Raw genomic sequence first — 21743 nt, forward strand, 5'->3', positions numbered from 1 at the left:
TGAATGTGCTGTCATTGGATGATAATTAATTACTGATAATTAAGTGGAGTCACAGTTGCTAGGAGTTCTCATCTTTATCACCGGCAAAATTTGGATGGTAATACTGGTAGATCTTGTTTCAAAGGTGTGTTTTCCTTTTGGATTCTGTGTTTTTCCCTCAACAATATGCTGTTCCAATTAGCAGAGTATACATAGTTCTTCTGTTACTCAGTCGCTGAATGTTTTTCTCTGCTGTTTTAATCCTCAATGTGTAAGCTCCTTTCATTCCTGAAAGGTTTTCTGAGAAGGCATTTCTGTGTGAAGACTGATTATTATCATCGGTTGCCTTCCGGCTTCAATTTGACAGGTGTTTACAGTCGGTTTTTACTGACTTGGCTACCGAAACTTCTTTTTGAGTTGAATGTTTCTTCCAAGCTTTTGATTTCTAATTTTGGTGGATTGTTGTCTCTGTTATAACCTTACTAATGTACATTTTTTTTTGGAAATCAGTGTTTCTGTATGGTTGGATCCCCTTGTTCTTTGAGCCTCTTTAGGTTAGAAGCTTGGCCTGAGTTGCTTGGGTTTTCCTTGGTGCTAAGCAGAGCTGAGTGGCATTAAGCCAACAGTATCCTAGGTGGACCTCTTTACTGTGGCGGGGACAGTAGACTGTTGTATGGTGAGCAATGCTCTGGAGTTTCCCAAACTTTAACTCTTTGGAGACATAAAATATTGCAGTTGCTGAAATCAAGAGTTACTACAAAGCGCAGGAAGAACTCAGCAGATTTGTCAGCATCTAGAGAAGGTCTTGATCTGAAAAGATGCTGCTTCTCTAGCTGAGTTCCTCCATTTCATTCTGTGTTACTTTAATCTCTGTTCACTGGTTCACAGTTGGAGCTTGGAACCCTTTGTGTTTTAACTGGGTACCCAGTGTGAACCCAGCAGCAGTACTGTTCCGCTGTTTAAAGTCTAACGTGGAGAAACTGGGGTTCAACTGACTTTGGAAAGCAGATCTTAAGGGCTTTGAGCTTTAGTAAGCAATCTGATTTACTATTGATATATTTGGCACTTCCGTATTGTAAATTGAATACTGCAAAGTCTTTGATGGGTGTAGACTCCTAGCAGTCATTGTATGTATTTTGATGTTCTTTACCTTGATTTTTCAATTACAAGCACTTAGTTTCACCCTATGGGCCCATGAGCTCCTTTAGGAGAGTTTAAACACAAGGACAAGCTTTACAAATTTGCTGATTAATTAAAAACTCCGCAGTTTAATCATTGGATATAGGATGTTTTAAAGTGAGTTGGTCTTGAAATCAATGAAACATTGGCATAGGTCTAAGAAGATGTCCATTTATATTGACTAATAACGCATGTAATTCATTGAGGCATAAATAGAGAAAAATATTAAAATAATGTATCTTAATTGGGTAAAAGAATGAAATAAATTGCAGAGATATTGTCTCCTGTTGCTCTAATCTGTAGTGATGGCAGAAGCATATTCAGTGATGAGTAATTGGAAAAATAATTTCAAAACATAATGTGGGGCTTTGTGAAAAGAACAGTGGAGTGGGACAAAACCAAGAATTAAAAGCAGCAAAATATCGCCTGTTGTGCTGTATTAATTAATGATAATTCCCTGTTTTACATTGTAGTTGTGAGCTTTCCCATTCTCTTTCTCCAACTTTAATTGATTCTTTATTTCTGCTCTGTAGGACTGGGGTATTCTTCTAAGAAGGAGAATCTCATGAGAGTTGCGTGACTTGCAAAATTGCTTCTTTCTGCTGGGTTCCAGAATTGTGGTGATGTCAGCTATGGAAAGGAGCTCTGAAAACGAGAGCATGGAGATGGATGGTGTTGGAGATCCTCAGCCGGAAGACTTGGCTCTGCAGGTGGCTGCAGTGCAGGTCTCTGAGGAAGCTGCTTCTGCAGACACGGACACTGTGAAACCGTCCTTGGAGCTCCAGGATCCAGACAACGCAAAGGATGGAGGAAGCGCTCAAGCCAACAGAACGGGCCACCTTGGTGAGGATCCCAGCAGCATCCACAGGGTTGCAAGCAGTGTGCCGAAGAAGGTGGGTCCGAGGCCCAAACTTTCCAACAGGAAGCTGTCCCTCCAAGAACGTTCCTCTGGAAATAACCTCTCTGCCCGTACAGACCTACCAAGCTATCCCTACTCTACTGGACCTCTGTCGTCCGCAAGACGGCTCGCCAGTGAATCCGGCCGGATCAGTACGGGTGATTCCCAGGTGAGTTCATCCCGTAATTTTCAAACAAAGCTGTTCCAGGTCAAATTGAAATACCATTTGGTGCTTAATTTCAGAATTTGGAATTGGTATTTCTGGAAGAGAAGATTCAAAAAGGTTTAAGACTTGTTAGAAGTACCCAAAAGCCTACATTTAAATGTAGAGAAGGATCTGGTGTGATTGTGGATATAACTGGCTCATTCAGAAAGGGGGGAGGGGTGAAATATTTTAAAATTAAATGGTCAGAATTTGGCCTTCTTGAAATAAGGTGAAGACTGCGGTCACCAAGATCTGAACAAGAAGCATCCTGCCCAAGGTGCAAATCCTCTTAAAATAGTAATGATATTTCTGAGCGACTGTACGCCACGCCACTCCACTCCAGTGCAGGAAGCATTCAGTTGCTGGTGTTACATACACACATTTGCTGTATCAATGTCGTGCGGTGTGGGGGCACAAACTTTTCTACACCAACTGGGAACTTGGAAGTGGATCCTTCCCTGTGTGGGCATGCCCAGTGCTGGAGGCTGGAATGGGGTTGTACTCTGAAGGGTTTTAGAAAAATCTCACTGCAGCGGGTAATATTTTTCAGTGCCCTTCACCATGTGGTTGGTATAAAGTGAATGCTCCCCATGGTTGAAGATCAAGGCCACTTTTTCACCGTGTGGAGAAGCTGTGGAGGCTCTGTCTTTGGGAATCAGTAGGTTTCTGCATATCATGGGCTTAGTAACTGCATCAACCAAGTATCACTGCACAGAAGGAACAGGACATTAGTGTGGTGTACCACTGTCTTTCTGATCCCTGTATGACCCTATTCACAATGGTTGGGAAGGTTAAACTGAGGTAAATTTTTCTCAGTATTGAGACAGCTTGTATTAAACCAGCAGTCACTGCTTCAGTGCTGCACCTGCGATCTGTAACAGAGAAACTGCGCCTGACTGATTTAACGACCCTCAACGTGTGGAAATGGCTCTGCCTCAGACCACCATGCTAACGTGGATCATGGAGGTGCAGTAACGGAGAGCTTCAGTCCCATTGTTCTGGTTCAAGGCTTTTGCCTCTTGCTGCTCCCAAGCAACAGATAAATCACTCAGCAATGGAGAGGGCTGATGTGGGTGGCATAGTTAATGATGTGTATGTGGCATTTGATGGTATGACATAGTCGACCCACTGGCGAAAATGAACCTTTAGAAAAGAAAGTTTGAGAGTGGTGGTGAATATTTTTCAAATTAGAGGAAAGCATTCATCAGGTGTCAGTGTGAGGTCACAGGTTTTACTCATTAATAGCCCAGATTTGGTTCCAAAGGCTAATTTTGCTCATTTTATTTGATTTACTAAGGTATAGCGTGAAACAGTCCCTTTGGCCCTGTGAGGGCACCCCCTCCCCCCACTTACCCTACTAACCTGTGGGAGAAGACTGGATGGCCTGAAGAAACCACAGGCATTCCATCGGGACAACATACAGATGACGTTGGAGTTGAACTGCAGACTTCGATGCCCCGAGCTGTAATAGTGTTGCACGAACTGCTCGGCTACCGTGGGTTTCCAAATGTCCATATATCCTATCCCCAAGACTTTTCTCCAGCAATTTCCCTACTACTGATGTGAAACTCACCGGTCTGTAGTTCCCAGGATTCTCCCTTGTTCCTTTCTTCAATAGAGTCACTCGCCAGTCCTCCGGGACCTCACCTGAGACTAGAGAAGACACAAAGCTACTGGTCGAGGGCCAGCAATCTCATCTCCAGCTTCCGTCAATAACATTCATAAATCCCATCAGACCCTGGGGCTTATCCACTTTAATACTCATTAGGAGGCCCAACACTTCCTCCTCCTTGACCTCTGAAAGCCCTAACATACTCCTCCGGCTCTGATCTCCTGCTCGTTCATGTCCTTTTCCTTGGCAAATAATGAAGCAAAGTATTCATTCAATGACTTCAGAATCACAATTAGGATCCAGTTTAGTATCACCAGTGTGTGTTGTGAAATTTGTTAACTTAGCGGCAGCTGTATAATGTGATACATGATAATACAGAAAAAACAATTACAGTAAGTATATTTGTGTATTAAATACCTAAATTAAAAATGGTGCAAAAACAGAAATAATAAGAAGTAGTGAGATAGTCTTCATGGGTTCAAAGTCCATTCGGAAATCAGATGGCAGAGGGCAAGAAGCTGTTCTTGAATCATTGAGGGTGTGCCTTCAGGCTCCTGTACCTCCTCCCTGATGGTAGCAATGAGAAGAGGACATGTCCTGGCTGCTGGAAGTCCTTAATACTGGACACTGCCTTTCTGAGGCACCGCTCCTTGAAGATGTCTTGGATATTATGGAGGCTGGTACCCAAGATGGAGCTGACTAATTATACAATTTTCTGCAGCTGCTTTCGGTCCTGTGCAGTAGCCCATCCACACCAGACAGTGATGCAGAATGTCAGAATGCTCTCCATGGTACACCTGTAGAAGTTTTTGAGTGTTTTAGGTGATAGATGAATTCTCCTCAAACTCCTAATTAAATATAGTTGCTGCCTTGCCTTCTTTATAGCTGCATTGATATGTTGGAACCAGATTGGATCCTCGGAGATCTTGACACCTAGGATCTTGAAATTGATCACTCTCTCCACTTCTGATCCCTCTGAGGATTGTTTTGCAATGCCTTGTCCTACCCTTCCTGAAGTCCACGATCAGCTCTTTGGTCTTACTGACTTTGAGTGCAAGGTTGTTGCTGTGACACCACTCAACAAGCTGGTACATCTCCCCATGTACACCCTCTTGTCTCCATCTGAGATTCTGCCAACAAAATAGTTGGATCATCACAAATTTATAGATGGCATTTGAGCTGTACCTAGACACACAGTCTTGGGTAACGAGGGAGTAGAGCAGTGGGCTAAGCACACATCCCCGAGGTGCGCCAGTGTTGACCGTCAGCGACGAGGAGATGTTATTACCAATTTGCAGATTGTGGCCTTCCAATTGCAGAGCGAGATGCGGAGGCCCAGGTTTTGTACCTTATCAATCAGGACTGTAGGAATGAATGTGTTAAATGCTGAGCTACAGTCAATGAACAGCATCGTGACATAGGAATTGTAATGCCCAGGTGATCTAAGTCCGTGGGAAGACCCATTGAGATTGCATCTGCCGCAGACTTGGATGCATTCTCTGTACTCAAGCAAATGTTTCACCCTTTACTCTCGGGTGGTCCCACCCTCTTCCTAATTATGCTCTTGTTTTTGATATATGTACAGAAAGCCTGGGGATTCACTTTTACCCTACTTTCATGGCCCCTCCTGGCTTTTATGATTCCCTTCTTTAGTTCTTTTCTGGCTTCTTTAAATTCCTCATTGGCCCTGTTAGATCCTGACTTCCAAAGCTTCACATACTTTTCCTTTTTCTTCTTGACTAAAGTCATCACCTCTCTGGACATCCAGGGTTCTCTTATCTTCACATTCTCCTCTTTCCTTCTAACAGGAGCATTCCTTTCCTGTGCTCTGTGCGATTGATCTTTAAACAGCCTCCACATGTCTGATGTGGACTTGCCAGAGAAAAGGCATTAATGCTTCTCAGTTCCTGCCTAATGTCCTCGTAATTTGCCCGACTCCAATTTAAAACTCTCCCACAAGGACCGTACCTATCCTTATCTATGGCTATCCTGAAAGTTAAGGAGTTGTGGTCACTGTTCCCTGACTGTTCAGCCACCGAAAGCTCGGTCACCTGGCCAGGCTCATTACCCAACACCAGGTCCAGTACAGTCCCTCCTCTCGGTCTGTCCACATACTGATTTAAGACACCTTCCTAGAGACACTTAATGAATTCTTCCCCATCTAAACCCCTTACACTAAAAAGGTCCCAGTTTATATTTGGGAAGTTGAAATCCCCCCATGACAACAACCCTATCATTTTTGCACATTTCCTTAATCTAGTTACACACCTGTTCCTCAGTGTCCCAGTGGCTATTGGGGGGTGTGTACAATCTCATCAGTGTGATTTCACCCTTCCTATTCCTGAGTTCCATCCAAATAGACTCAGTGGAGGGTTCAGACACTGTGTCTCCTCTGAGAGCAGCTGTAATATTGTCCCCACCACCCCTCCTTACTCCTCGCTTTTCTAAAACTTCAAAAACCTGCTACATTAATTACCCATTCTTGCCCCTCTCAGCCAAGTCTCTGCTACGACTACAACATGGTAGTTCCATGTACTGATCCATGCTCAAGTTCATCACCCTCACCGATAATGCTCCTAGCATTAAAATACACACACTTCAACCTATCCGACCTGTCATACCTGTTCTTACAGAAACATCTGCATGATGCTAAGCTAGGGCAAGGCACATCATCGGTGATGTTACCTGGGGTCATCAGATTTTTTAGGTCTTTCAACATCATACACCCTCGCCAGGCGACCCAGTTGGGGTTGATCAGACCCCGGCCTGTGGCCTAGCAGCAACCCACTCTGCCCTCTTTATCCAGAGCCATCTTGACACTTTCTCTGCTGCATCTGTGGTGGTGGAAATGGCTCTCCTTCTTCCCTCTCCCGTGATTCCAAGTGCAGTGTATACTTTGCAGAGTGACTGGCCTGCAAAGCCACGATACCCGACCTCCACAGGCCAACACTTTGCTCTCCAGCCTCTTCTTTGGCAGTTGTTCTTCAGATCCTCATACTTGGCTCTTTTCCACTCGTAGGCCTCCTCCGTGCGTTCTTCCCATCCAGGTACTAAACAGGCCTGAGCCTGCTTAGCTTCTGAGATCAGACGAGATCAGGCATTTTCAGGCTAGTATGACCATAGGCCTCCTCCATGCGTTCTTCCCACGGCACGGTAAGCCCAAGCATAAGAACGTGTTTCGATGAGTCGGATCGCAACACAATGTCGGGCTGCAATATAGTCTCTGTGATGTGGGGAGGAAACTGCAGCTGTTTTCCCAGATCTGCTTTTAGCTTCCAGTCCTGCGCAGTGAAGAGCAACCCGGTTGCTTTCTGGTGTTCTGTTGGTCTTTCCCCCTCTTTGACAAAGCAGATGGTACTCACGACTGGACTTGTTTTCCGGCAGACGTTGAGGGTGCTGCAGATTGTCACAGCAATTGTCCGGAGGACCCGGTCATGCCACCACTGATAACGGCCATTGGCAAGTGCTCTGGGGCAGCAGCTGAGAATGTGCTCTGACATACCGGTCTTCTCACAGAGGGGGCAAGCTGGTCGTTCTGCAAGGCCCCGGCAGTGCAGGGCTAGGAAGGACGTCATAAACAGCCTGGATAAGGAACTTGATGACGTGTGGATCGAACTTCCAGAGATCATTCCACGTGATCTTTCGCCTGATCACCTGCTCCCATCTGGTCCGGGCTCCTTGCTGTTTCACTGCCACTGCTCTGCTGGTCCTCTCCTCCTCCACAGCTGTCCTTACCTCATTCTGGACCAGTTCTGGTCCTCTCCTCCTCCACAGCTGTCCTTACCTCATTCTGGACCAGTTCTGGTCCTCTCCTCCTCCAAAGCTGTCCTTACCTCATTCTGGACCAGTTCTGGTCCTCTCCTCCTCCACAGCTGTCCTTACCTCATTCTGGACCAGTTCTGGTCCTCTCCTCCTCCACAGCTGTCCTTACCTCATTCTGGACCAGTTCTGGTCCTCTCCTCCTCCACAGCTGTCCTTACCTCATTCTGGACCAGTTCTGGTCCTCTCCTCCTCCACAGCTGTCCTTACCTCATTCTGGACCAGTTCTGGTCCTCTCCTCCTCCACAGCTGTCCTTACCTCATTCTGGACCAGTTCTGGTCCTCTCCTCCTCCACAGCTGTCCTTACCTCATTCTGGACCAGTTCTTGTTGCTCTTTCCCTTGTACTTTGTCAAAATGGGGGACTTCAAGGCTTGCAAGTCCAGTTCTTCCCTTGGCGACTGCCCCCACCAGCTCTTCATGGCGCAGTCGCGCCTCAGCCTCTGCTCTCCACTTTCTTCCCATTCCCACTGCCACTGTCGCTCTGGCAACCTCTGGATCTGAAGATTCCCAGAACTGCAGCACCTCTCCTTTTCGCAAAACCTTGAACTCCTGCTCGATGGATTTCAGGGGGAGCCTCAGTTTGTGGTTATTCCCATACAGAGCAATGATGCTGCTGATGTTCCTTGGTAAACCAGCCATCTTCGCAGGAACCGGCTGATGACCCTCTCTAATTCAGCAGCAGTGGGAATTGGAAACTCACAGAGAAGCAGTGGCCAGAGGATTCTTGGTAATATACCGTGCTGGTAAATCCATGCCTTAAACCGCCCTGGAAGGCCAGACTCACCAACCTCTGGCAACCATTGTTCAAACTCCCCACAGGTGTTTCCTTATTGCTGCCTTATCACTGAGTCTTGCATCAAACATCTTCCCGACTTTTAACAGGGTTCTCTGTGATGGTAGGAATTGGAATGTCCTCAATAGATAAACACATTTTCTCCTGTACTCTCCCCTTCTTCAGCACTACATATGTTGATTCTCCAGGCTTAAAGGACATCTTTGCCCACCTCATCAGCCTTTCCAGCCCCTTAAGAATCCACCTAGCACCAGGCACCGACTCCGTGGTGATAGTCAGATCATCCATGAAGGCTCGTATTGGTGGCTGGTGGATCCCAGATCCTGATTTCGGGCCTCGACACACTGGCTCTGCAGATTTTACCAGCATGTTCATTGCCAGGGTGAAAAGGATGAGTGAGGTGGTGCAGCCCATGATGATACCAGTCTCCAGCCTGCACCAGTCTGATGTTATTGGCCCTGTTGAGACTCTCAGGTGGAACTCGTTGTAGTCCATAAGGAGGCCTCTGATTCCCTCAGAAACACGGTGCCTCTTCAGAGTGTCTTCAACAACCTTGTGGGGGATTGATCCACAGGCATTGGCCAAATCCAACCTCAAAACCTCTCTCAGGGGCTGTGTGATGACTCCAGTGTGCTCCAAGCAGCCTGGTACCCTTGGAACACCACCCTTCTGGACGGAGGTGTCGATGTAATCGTCCCTCAGGAAGTGCTTTGCTGAAGAAGAGCTTCCCTTCAACACTCATCAAGGATATTATCCCAAACTGACTGAAGTTCTCTTCTTCTGGAATCCACACTCCGTTTGCATACTTCCATTGCTTGGGCACTTTGCCTCTCTTCCAGATGACCTTGAGGATTCTCCACAGTCGCCGGAGAAGCCGGGAGCAGCGTTTGTAGATGTTGTAGGTGGTGCCACTCGGACCAGGCGCTGAGCCAGCTCCGGCTTTCCTGACTACTTGCTGAACCTCCTTGAAGAGAAGCTCTCGAAGGTCAAAAGCCTCTGTTGGCTCTGCGGTGGTGATGAGGGCATCACAGTCTCCCAGTTCAACTTCTCTGTCCGGGTTACTGAATGTGCTTCGAAGATGGTGGTTCATCTGTTCCTTTGTGCGGGACAGCTTTCCGCTTCTGGTGAACTGAAATGGGTTGCTGATAAATGCAGATCTTTCCTGTGCCTCCGATGTTGCTCTGCTCTACTCAGAGTCATGAGCCTTTTCCTCAGCATCCCAGGCAGCTCTTCCGGTGGCGCCCTGTCCTCACGGTTTGCCAGTTTATGTTGTTGCTTGAGCATCTTGAGTTCTTTCTGGATGTTGTGGATTTTGGTGGCTCTGTTGTTTCCAACATATGGCTGTTTGGCCCGCTTCTCTTCCTCGGTATCAAATCTCTCCGCTGCCACAGTTATGAACGCTGTTGTCATTATCTGCAATCTCCTCGCCACACCACCTTTGGCCACTGTTTCCAGCACCAGATGTACGTCCTCATCAAATCTTTGCCACTCTGCTGTCTGGCAGGCTTTGGGCCACCTGATCTGCATGGTCTGAGATGTGACATTGGGATGCACAGCTTGCACCAGGCGGAGGCTCTGGGTACTGTGGGGTGCTTCCTGACCCTGCTCCTCCTCTGTCTCCCCAGACTGGGAATCTGCGCATTGTGGTGCTCTCTGTTGCTCTTCGCACTTCATCCTTGACAGGTGGATTTTCCAGCCTCTCTGGTTCTTACGAATTTTGCCACAGATGCACTGTATACTCGTTGTCATTTGTCCATTGCACTGGGTCAGTAGCCTTGTATCCGTCCGGCTGGGAAGCTCTTCCGCTCCCCTCCTCAGGCTTCCCTGGGGGTGTCTTTCCATTCTTTGATCCGTTGCCTTCTTGGTTACTCCTTAACAGCAGCTGCAGTCAGGGCTGCTAACCCACCCTGCCCCAGTTTGCTGTCCTTCCAGGCTGTCAACCAGACTCATCCTGGTGGTCACTGGTGTCCCGGGTAGTTCTTACAGAAACATCTGCATGATGCTAAGCTAGGCCACATCATCAGTGATGTTACCTGGGGTCGTCTGTTAGTTTGATTTTGCCTTTCAATACTTTCCCTGACATCTACTGTCCTGTCTGACCCTCCCTTACTGACCTGTGGCTCCGATACCAATCCCCTGCCCGTGGTCCATACCATGCCGAGGAAGAGTGAGGTAGAGTTCATGGACTGTGCTTTGAGAGGCTGGTTATAGTTAGAATTAACTTCCGTCTCAGTAAGGACCTGGGCCTGCTGCAATTTGCCTGTAGCCACAAAGGGGCTACAGTCGATGTGATTTCAGTGTCTCTTCATGTGGCCTTGGATCACCTGGGCAATTCAAATATCCACGTCAAGATGTTGTTTATTGATTACAATCATTCCTACAGTTCTGATCAAAGAGCTCCAGAGCCTGGGCCTCTGTACCTCCCCCTGCACCTGAATCCTCAGCTTCCTCACCCAGGGACCACAGTCTGTGCAGATCAGCGCACCTCGCTGACGATCAACACTGGTGCACCACAGGGGGGTGTGCTTAGCCCACTGCTCTACGCTCTTGGCACCCATGACTGTGTGCATAGGCACAGCTCAAACCCCATCTTTAAATTTACTGATGATACAACCATTGTTGGCAGAATTTCAGATGCTGATGAGAGGCTATCAGCTAGTTCAATAGGTTTCAAAGGTACATTTAATGTCAGAGAATTGCATACGATATACATTCTGAAATTCTTTTTCTTTGCAAATATCCATGAAAACTGAGGAATGCTCCAAAGAATGAATGACAATTAAAATGTTAGAGCCCCAAAGCCCACCCCCATAACTCCCCCTCCCATGCACAAACAGCAGCAAGGTAATACCCCCCACCCCCACCAGCAAAAAAGCATCAAAAAGAACCCCTCACGCCCTGAAAAGGATAAAAAGAGAATCTAAAGATAGAAATAAAGCCATTTCCAAAGGTGCAAGCAAAGGAGTCGCCGTTTAGCAGCATCTTAACTTCGCACTGCCTTCACAGGAGTTGCAGCAATGACATTACGCTCAATGTCAGTAAGACCAAAGAACCTTAGAAGGGTAAGACAAGGAAACACACACCAGTCCTCAGAGGGATCAGAAGTGGAAAGTGTGAGCAGGTTCAGGTTCCTGGGTATCAATGTCTCTGAGTATCTATCCTGGTCCCAACATATCGATGTAGTTACAAAGAAGGTACGACAGAGGCTGTATTTCATTAGTAGTTTGAGGAGATTTGTTATGTCACCAAAGACACTACAAATTTCTGAAGTTATGGCATGGGGAGCATTGTGACTGGCTGCATCACCGTCTGGCCTGGGGGGGGGGGGGGAGAGGGCACTCGCAGGATTGAAATAAGCTGCAGGAAGTTGAAGCTTGCTCGGCTCCACCAGGCCACGACACTTCATGAGTATCCAGGAGCAGTGCCTCAAAGAGGTGGCGTCCATCACCCAGGTCATGCCTTGTTCTCGTTGCTGTCATCAGGAAGGAAGTACAGTACACTCAATGATTCAGGAACAGCTCCGATCCCTCTGCTATCTAATTTCTGAATTCTGGTTGCTGTGATGCATCTAGTGTGGTAGTGTAGTGAGTAACACTTGTCAGTAACCTCCTGCCTCTCCAACAGCAGGCCTCGTGCTGGCAACACACGGAAACTGAACTCCTTTCGGACTCAGGCTGAACTACAGAGGACGGGAAGGAGCTCTGGCCCCTGCACACGAAGCACACAGACCCACTGCTGTGTGGACACCCCCTGGTGCTTGTGAACCAGATCCCCAGCTATGGGTAAATAGCCCCACTGCCTTGCGGGCAGCCTCAAGAGAGACGAGGGCTATGGGAGTAAACCCAGACAGCAGATCTGTAATGGAGCGCCTAAGCTGGCTGGATGTCATTGAACATCCTTCCAGCAGCTCCTGCTGCCTTCCTGAGGTCCTGCATTTTGAAGGTGTCCTCGATGGTGGGGAGGCTTGTGCCCATGGTGGGGCTGGTGAACTTATGGCCCTCTGCAGCCTTTTTCGATCTTGTGCATTGAGCCTCCACACCAGGCAGTGATGTAAACAGTCAGAATATTCTCTGTGGTACATCTGTAGAGATTTGCTGGACATATCAAAGCTCCTGATGAAGTTTAGCTGTTGATGTGCTGCCTTTATGACTGCATCAACACGTCGAGACCAGGAAAGCTCCTCTGAGCTGTTGTAGCACAGGAGCTTGTAGCTGCTCACCTTTTCCACAGCTGACCCCTCAATGAGGACTGGTGAGTGCTCTCCCAACTTCCTCTTCCTGGAGTCCACAGTCAATTGCCTGGTCTTACTGACGTTGAGTGTAAGGTTGTGTTTGTGTCACCACTCAGCCAATTGAGATTCTGCCAAAACAAATGACGACACTGGCAAATTCATAGATGACATTTGAGCTGTGCCTAGCCACACAGTCATGAGTGTGGCGAGAGTAGTGCAGCGGACTAGGTGCCTTCCTTGAGGTATGCCTATCTTGATTGCCAGCGAGGAGGAGTTGTTATTGACGATCTGCACTGGCTGTGGACTCCTGGTCAAGGATCCAGTTGCTGAAGGAGGTTTTGAAGTTTGCTAATTCGTAAGTGGGGTATGATGATGTTAGACACTGAGCAGCCTGATGTAGATTTTACTGATGCTCAGCTGCTCCAAGGCCAAGTGGGGAGCCAGTGAAATAGTGTCAGCTGTAGACCTGTTGTGTTGGTGAGCAACTTGCCAACCCTCTCTCTGTCTCCCCTCAGCCTCTCTCTGCAGGCCAGGTGTGTCTAACTTCTCCTTATGAACGATGCTCTCTGATCCAGCCAACATCCAGGTGCCTCTCTCCTGCACCCTCTCTAAAGCCTCCAAATCCTTCCTGTAATGTGGTAACAAGAAAGGTTAATGTATTATCAAAGTAAGTATGCACTTTATTAGGTAGACCTGTGCACCTGTTAATTAACGCAAATATCTATTGAAAGACAAACATGTAGCAACACCCCAATGCATAAAATCATGCAGACATGGCCAAGAGGTTCAGTTGTTGTTCAGACCAAATAAAAGAATGGAGAGGAGATGTGATCTGTGTGAGTTTGAGCATGTAATGATTGTTAGTGTCAGATGGTCAGGAATTTTGACACACAGCAGTTTCTAGAGAATGGTGCAAAAAAGAAAACACATCCAGTTGTGGTGTGACAGGTTGTGTTGCTTACTCACACCTCCAGGTTCAATGTGGAGTTCGTACTTTCTCCCTGGTGTTCCGGTTCCCTCTAACATTGTAAAACTGTGTGTAAATTGCCATGGTGTTGGCAAGTGGCAAAAGAATTGAAAGGGAGAATTGGTAGGGAAATTATCTTACAGGCCAAGTTGTCCTTATAACTCAATGTTGTCACTGAGACATCTTCTTTTTCTTTAGTGTTTGAATACATCTCTCTAGCTCACCACTGATGTGATTTTGTGTTGTCTGATGTTGGTAGATAATTCAGAGAAGATCTGATATCCATCCTCACCACCAAGCCAGGGAGAGGGATGGGTAAGCCTGGAATAGAACCGCTAATTTCTGCCGTCAGCCATTCATTATCAACTCAAAGTCAAAGTTCATTGTCATGAGCACAAGTACGTGTATACACAGGTGCAAGGAAAACTTTCCCAGCAGTAATACCACAGGCACGTAGCATTCACAAGGAAAATATTAAATAAATATAGTTTTTACAAGAAAGCACAATTGAGCAAAAAAAGAGAGAGTGCAGAGCAGAATAATCCAAGGAATGAAAGGCTGTAATACTTGAAGAGTTTGATATCTCAGTGGAGTTTAGAGACCGAGGTGGGTGAAGGATCATTGAAACCTGCTGAATACTTGTGGGGAGGATGTTCCCATTAGTGGGAGAGCCTAGGATCTGAGGTACAGTTTCAGAATAAAGGGATGTCCCTTTAAAACTGCGCTGAGGAGTAATTTCTTCAGCCAGAGGATGATGAATCTGTGGAATTCATTGCCACAGAGGGCTGTGGAGGCCAGGTCATTAGGAATATTTAAGGCAGAGATTGATAAATTCTTGATTGGTAGGGGGTTAAGGGTTCGGAGGAGAAGAAAAATAAAGAGATTGAAAAATAAAGTCAACCAAGATGGATAGAATGGACAAATCCTTCAGCTATGGTGCCTTGAGAAGGTATTCACCCTCAACCTTTTGTTCATGTAAATGAGTATTATAGCCAGGGATTTTGATCAATTTAATTGAGAACTGTTTTTGGAAGTTGCCTTGAGAGGCATGTTTTAAGGATGTGTGATTGTAGATCTTGTGCAAGATCAGAAATGTTATATTTTGTTAAAATTAAAACCCTGATTGTCTCTATTGCTTTCTTTGTGATGAAACACTGCAGGGATAGAGTCATAGAGAAGTACAGCACATCTAGTCCATGCTGAGCTACTTAAACTGTTTACTCCCATCGACCTGCACTGGGACCACAGCCCCCCACACCCCTACCATCCCTGTACCCATCCAAACTTCTCTTAAATGTTGAAATGGAGCTCGCATGAACCACTTGAGCTGGCAGCTTTGTTCCACGTGACCCTCTGCATGAAGAAGATTCCCTTAAGCTTTTCACCTTTTACTCTTAACCCATGACTTTGAGTGGGGAAAAACCTGCTTGCATTTACCCTATCTATACCCCTCATAATTTTGTCTACCTCTATCAAATCTCCATCCAATCTTCTACATTCCAGGGAATGATTCCAAACCTATTCCATCCATCCATATAAACTTGGGTTCTCCAGGCCCAGCAACATCCTTGTGAATTTTCTCTGTACTCTTTCAACCTTATTTACATCTTTCCTGTAGGTAGGTGACCAAAACTGCACACAATACTCCAAATTTGGCCCACACCATTGTCTTTTAATGTTCAACATAACATCCCAACTCCTGTAATCAGTATATTTATTTACAAAGGGCAATGTGCTAAAAACTTTCTTTATGACCCTATCTACCTGTGATGTCACTTTCAATGAATTACGAACCAGATCTTTGTCCCACAGAACTCTTCAGTGCCCTACCCTGGTTGGTCCTACCAAAGTACAATACCTCACACTTGTCTGTACTAAATTTCATCAGTAATATTCAGCCCATTTTTTAAGCTGGTCCAGATTCTATTGCAAGCACTGATAGACTTCTTTGCTGTCCTACTACATCCCTAATATTGGTGTCGGCTGCAAATTTTCTGATTCAGTTAACCACATTCAAAATCAAATCAAGTTTAATTATCATTCAAACTATACGTAGACACAGCTGAATGAGACAGTGTTCCTCTGGGGCCAAGGTGCAAACATTCAAAATAAGGAGGAAAGTAATTCAACGTAGCGAGCAAAGAAGCATATTCACTCACAAAAAGACTATACAGTCCAAAACCCTGAGCGACAACCTCTGGCGAAATCGGCAGTGTGCAGATACGTACACTCCAGCCTGTCATTCCATCGCTTGAACATGGGAGGGCAGCACCGACTGTCCACCCTAGGCTTGAGGCCTAGTCTGAGCTACACAGCTTCCATGTCATCTGCCCCTCCACCAGACAAGGGTAACAGGCAACTTACATTATCTCTGTCCTGAGTCTTGAGATAGCAAGTGAAATGTCCAAGACAATCTCCCACAATTATATTGGACCAGCTCCAATGCATCCAAGTAGTGGGTAGCAATACGGTCTGCAGCCAGTCCAGCTGCTTTACCGGTATCCCGGCCAGCTCCTTCACCGGTATCCCGGCCAGCTCCTTCACCGATATCCCGGCAGGCTCCTTCACCGATATCCAGGCCGGCTCCTTCACCGGTATCCCGGCCGGCTCCTTTACCGGTATCCCGGCCGGCTCCTTCACCGATATCCTGGCCGGCTCCTTTCCCGATATCCCGGCCGGCTCCTTTCCCGATATCCCGGCTGGCTCCTTCACCGGTATCCGGGCCGGCTCCTTTACCGGTATCCGGGCCGGCTCCTTTACCAGTATCCCAGCCGGCTCCTTCCCCGGTATCCCGGCCGGCTCCTTCACCGGTATCCCAGCCGGCTCCTTTCCCGATATCCCGGCCCGCTCCTTTACTGGTATCCCGGCCGGCTCCTTCACCGGTATCCGGGCCGGCTCCTTTACCGGTATCCCGGCCGGCTCCTTTCCTGATATCCCAGCCGGCTCCTTTCCTGATATCCTGGCCGGCTCCTTCCCCGGTATCCCGGCTGGCTCCTTTACCGATATCCTGGCCGGCTCCTTTACCGATATCCCGGCCGGCTCCTTCACCGATATCCGGGCCGGCTCCTTTCCTGGTATCCTGGCCGGCTCCTTCACCGATATCCCGGCCGTCTCCTTTACCGATATCCCGGCCGGCTCCTTCACCGATATCCTGGCTGGCTCCTTCCCCGATATCCCGGCTGGCTCCTTCACCGATATCCCGGCCGGCTCCTTTACCGGTATCCCGGCCGACTCCTTTACCGATATCCCGGCCGGCTCCTTTACCGGTATCCGGGCCGGCTCCTTTACCGGTATCCGGGCCGGCTCCTTTACCGATATCCCGGCCGGCTCCTTTACCGGTATCCGGGCCGGCTCCTTCACCGGTATCCCGGCCGGCTCCTTCACCGGTATCCTGGCCGGCTCCTTCACCGGTATCCGGGCCGGCTCCTTCACCGGTATCCCGGCCGGCTCCTTCACCGGTATCCCGGCCGGCTCCTTCACCGATATCCCGGCCGGCTCCTTTACCAGTATCCCGGCCGGCTCCTTCCCCGGTATCCCGGCCGGCTCCTTTCCCGATATCCCGGCCCGCTCCTTTACTGGTATCCCGGCCGGCTCCTTCACCGGTATCCGGGCCGGCTCCTTTACCGGTATCCCGGCCGGCTCCTTTCCTGATATCCCAGCCGGCTCCTTTCCTGATATCCTGGCTGGCTCCTTCCCCGGTATCCCGGCTGGCTCCTTTACCGATATCCTGGCCGGCTCCTTTACCGATATCCCGGCCGGCTCCTTTACCGATATCCCGGCCGGCTCCTTCCCCGGTATCCCGGCCGGCTCCTTTACCGATATCCCGGCCGGCTCCTTCACCGATATCCGGGCCGGCTCCTTTCCTGGTATCCCGGCCGGCTCCTTCACCGGTATCCGGGCCGGCTCCTTTACCGGTATCCCGGCCGGCTCCTTTCCTGATATCCCAGCCGGCTCCTTTCCTGATATCCTGGCCGGCTCCTTCCCCGGTATCCCGGCTGGCTCCTTTACCGATATCCTGGCCGGCTCCTTTACCGATATCCCGGCCGGCTCCTTTACCGATATCCCGGCCGGCTCCTTCCCCGGTATCCCGGCCGGCTCCTTTACCGATATCCCGGCCGGCTCCTTTCCTGATATCCTGGCTGACTCCTTCGGCACCTCGAGTGACTCCACATCTGAGACCAGTCCATCTACTCTGATCGATGAGCAAGTTCTCAGAGGAGAATTGTCTTTGGATCATAAAAAAAAATTTGCATAGTAAAATGCACCTTTGATTGACCCCCGAGAGGCTGCTGTATTTGCACATGTCACTATCTTTCTTGAAGAATCTTACCGGATTTACATCCAGATCATTGATACAGATGACAAACAATAACACACGCAGCACCGATCCCTGCCGCACACCATTAGTCACTGGTCTCTAGTCAGAGAGGCAACCATCTACTACCACCCTCTGGCTTTGCGCGCAAAGCCAATGTCCAGTCCAATTTACTACCTCATCTTGAATTCAAACAACTGAACCTTCTTAACCAACTTCCTATGAAGGACTTTGTCAAATGCCTTGCTGAAGTCCATGTAGACAACATCCACTTACTTGTCTTCATCAGCTTTCCTGGTAACTTCCCAGAAAAACTCTACAAGATTGGTTAGACATGAACTACCACATGTGAAACAATGCTGACTATCCCTAGTCAGTGCGTATCGATCCAAATACTCACATATCCGGTTCCTTGGAATACCTCCCATGACTTTTCCAACATTGATGACAGGTTCACAGGCCTATAATTTCCTGGTTTAATTTTGGAGCATTTCTGAAACAGTGAGACAATTCTCCTTCACCTTGTCTGCTGGAGCAACTTCATGCCGCCTTTTAGCCCTCCTGATTTCTTTTTTTAATTGTTTTCTTGCATTTCTTATATTCCCTGAGCACCTCATTTGTTTCTACCTGCCTATACCTGTTATGCACCTCCTTTTGTTTCTTGATCAGGGCCTCAATATCTCTTACAAACCAACTTTCCCTACACCTGTTATCTTAACCTTTTATTCTGACAGGCACATACAAGCTTTGTACTCTCAAAATTCCAATTTTGAAGGCCTCCCACTTACCAAGAACACCTCTGACAGAAAACAGCCTGTCCCATTCCACACCTGCCAGATCCTTTCTGATACCATCAAAATTGACCTTCTCCAATTTGATATCACAACCCGTGGACTTTTAACATATCTTTTAACATATTTACTTTGAAATCAATAGCATTATGATCATTAGATGTAAAGTGTTCCCTGCACAAACTTCTGTTACCTGCCTTGTCTCATTCCCTAATAGAAGATTAAGTATCAAACACTCTCCCATACAGAATAAGGAAATTTTCCTCAACACATTTGACAAATTCTATCCCATCTAGTCCTTTTACAGTATGGGAGTCCCAGTCAATATGTGGACAGTTAAAAATCACTTGCTATAATAACCTTGTGTTTCTGGTAGCAGTCTACCATCTGCGAAACCAGTGTAGAGAAAAGGTAACACGATTCACCGCAACAGAAGCGCTGAGTAATCTGTTCACAATGGCAAATTGATAAATATTGATGTTTGGAAGGACTTGAGTGAACTTGCAACCCAGTCACTAAGAATTGGCACGTAGGCGCAGCAGGCAAAAGGTATGTTGCAAGCAGACCAGTGATTGAATATAAGAGTAAAGACGACTTGCCACAATTATATGGAGCTTTAATTATTGGAAGATGAAATTGAACAGGGACCTTGAGGAATATAAAGAATCTAGAAAATAACTCAAGAGAAGGTCATGAGAACTTTTTGGCAACTAAGATTGAAGAGAGCTGCAAGGCATTCCACATAGTACATACATTAAGAGCAAGTGGATAACTCGGAGAGGGTAGGACCGCTCAAAGGTAAAGGAAGGGAACATGTGGTTGGAGGAGGAGGATGTCCTAAATGGCTACTTTGCTTCAATGTTTATCAAGAAGGATGTGGAGGGTAAAAGGGTAAGTGTGGAGTGTGCTGATATGTCAGGGCATCTTGCAATAAAGAGGTGGTTTTGAGTCTCAAAGAGCCTGAAGGCCGATGCGTCTTCAGGGCTTGATGGTATATACACCAGGTTACTTAGACAGTCAAGGGATGAGATTGCAGGGAGTCTTGACCAAGACTTTTGTGTCCTCTCTTAACTACAAGCAAGGTCCTAGTGGACTGGCGAGTTGCTAATGAAATGTGGATAATCCAGTAAATTATAGACCATTGAGCCTCATGTCAATGGTAGGAAAGTGTTTGGAGAAGATTGTTAGGAATAAAATTTATGAGCGTTTGGAAGCTTTGGTCTGATTGGGGGCAGTCAACGTGGCTTTGTGGGGGGCATGTCGTCTTAGCAACTTGATTGACTTTTTCAAGGAGGTGACAAAGGTGATCAATGAAGGTCGAGCTGTCACTGCTGTCTCTGTGGATTTTAGTAAAGCATTTGACAAGGTCCCTCATGGTAGACTCATTCAGAAGATGAAGATGGTTGAGGTCCATGGTGACTTAGCCATTTGGATTCAGAATTGCTTGACTAGAGGACAGAGGATAAGGATCAATGGGGTATATTCTGGCTAGAAGTGATATTCCAAGTTCTGGGACTTCTGCTATTTTTGAGATATCAATAACTTGGATGAAGATGTGGAGGGATGGTTTAGTTAGTGTGCGGATGACACAAAGGTTGGTGGTGCTGTGGCCAGTGTAGAAGACTAACAAAGGATACAGTGAGATATGGATCAGTTGCAGATATGGGTGGAAGATGGCTGATGGAGTTTAACCCAGCCAAGTGTGAGGTGTTACAGTTAATAGCACGGCCCTTAACAGTGCTGATATACAGAGGTATCTTGTGTAACGAGACTGTAGCTCCTGTGAGCTACTGTACTAATTGTTAGAGTAGTAATTAGAGTGTTTGAGATGCTTTCGTTTATTAGTCAGGGCATTGAGTTCAAGAGTCAGGAGCTTAAACTGCAGCTTTATATAAAAAAATATTTAGGCTGCACCTGGAGAACTTCCTTCCGTTGTGGTTTCCCCCAATATTGGAAGTGGCTGTGGAGAGGGTGCAGGAGTCTCCCTGGATTAGAGGGAGTGTCTGGTAAGGAGAGGTTGTTTTCTCTGGAGTTGTGGAGGCTGAGGGGAGATCTGATACAAATTTATAAGATGATGAGAGACATGGATGGACAGCCGGCATCTTGTCCCCCAGGATCAAAATGTCCTACACTAGCGGACATTTATTTAAGGTGAGGGTGGGAGGTGGGGTATTTCAAAGGAAATGTGCGCAGCACGCAATTTTTACCCAGAGCGGTAGATTGCCAGTGGTGGTTGTGAAGGTAGGTATGATAGAGGTTTTTAGGAGGCCCTTGGGTGCAGGAATGTGCAGAGAATGGAGGGATGAGGTCTATGTGATGGCCAAAGGGATCAGGTGTCAGTAGATTAATTATTTCTGCATAACATCGTGGCTGACAGGCCTGTTCCTGTGCTGTACTGTTCTACGATGTTTAGTGCTGCCATACCATGGTTAAATCATACGTAGTTGTGTTATGTACTGTATTAACCCCCCCCCCCCCCCCCGGCACTTCCATGAAAGTGATACAGTGGAAGTTCATCAGATAGGTTCCCGAGCTGGCAGTTTTCCACATTGGGGCAGAGTGAATGGGCTCAGCCCGTGTTGAGAAAAATGGGAGAGGGTCTCACTGTCTGCAGTAACAGGCCCTCTGGCCCATCATGCTTATTAATCCCATTTAACATTGATCCCACATTTTCTGCTCCCTAAAGACTATGAGGCCGTACTAGTAAACAAAATCCATTTGATGCACATAATTTAAAGTTTGGGCAATAAACCTCTGCTGTTTTGACACCACTTACAATTGAAACCAGGAAACTTTGAACGATAAAAGGCAACATCACCCAGCATATTTAACACAATATTATCCAAAGTATAATTTCTAATACTGGGCCTCACTTAGCACAGGGTTTCCCAGATTCCATATTACCACAGTGTATCCAATGTTAAATTACAGGTGTAGGACAGTGTATCCAAT

General features: G+C 47.2%; 1 protein-coding gene across 1 annotated transcript in view; it reads left to right on the forward strand.

Moving 5' to 3' along the window:
• camkk1a (calcium/calmodulin-dependent protein kinase kinase 1, alpha a) overlaps positions 1–21743 on the forward strand; it is a 175288-nt gene that overhangs the window by 60670 nt on the left and 92875 nt on the right. The window contains exon 2 of the mRNA XM_059971484.1: positions 1692–2225. Coding sequence (XP_059827467.1) covers positions 1782–2225 — 444 coding nt within the window. The 5' untranslated portion in view covers positions 1692–1781. The remainder of the gene's footprint in view (positions 1–1691; positions 2226–21743) is intronic.

The sequence above is a fragment of the Hypanus sabinus genome, chromosome 6 (assembly GCF_030144855.1).
Source record: "Hypanus sabinus isolate sHypSab1 chromosome 6, sHypSab1.hap1, whole genome shotgun sequence".
In the NCBI taxonomy this organism is placed as follows: Eukaryota; Metazoa; Chordata; class Chondrichthyes; order Myliobatiformes; family Dasyatidae; genus Hypanus; species Hypanus sabinus.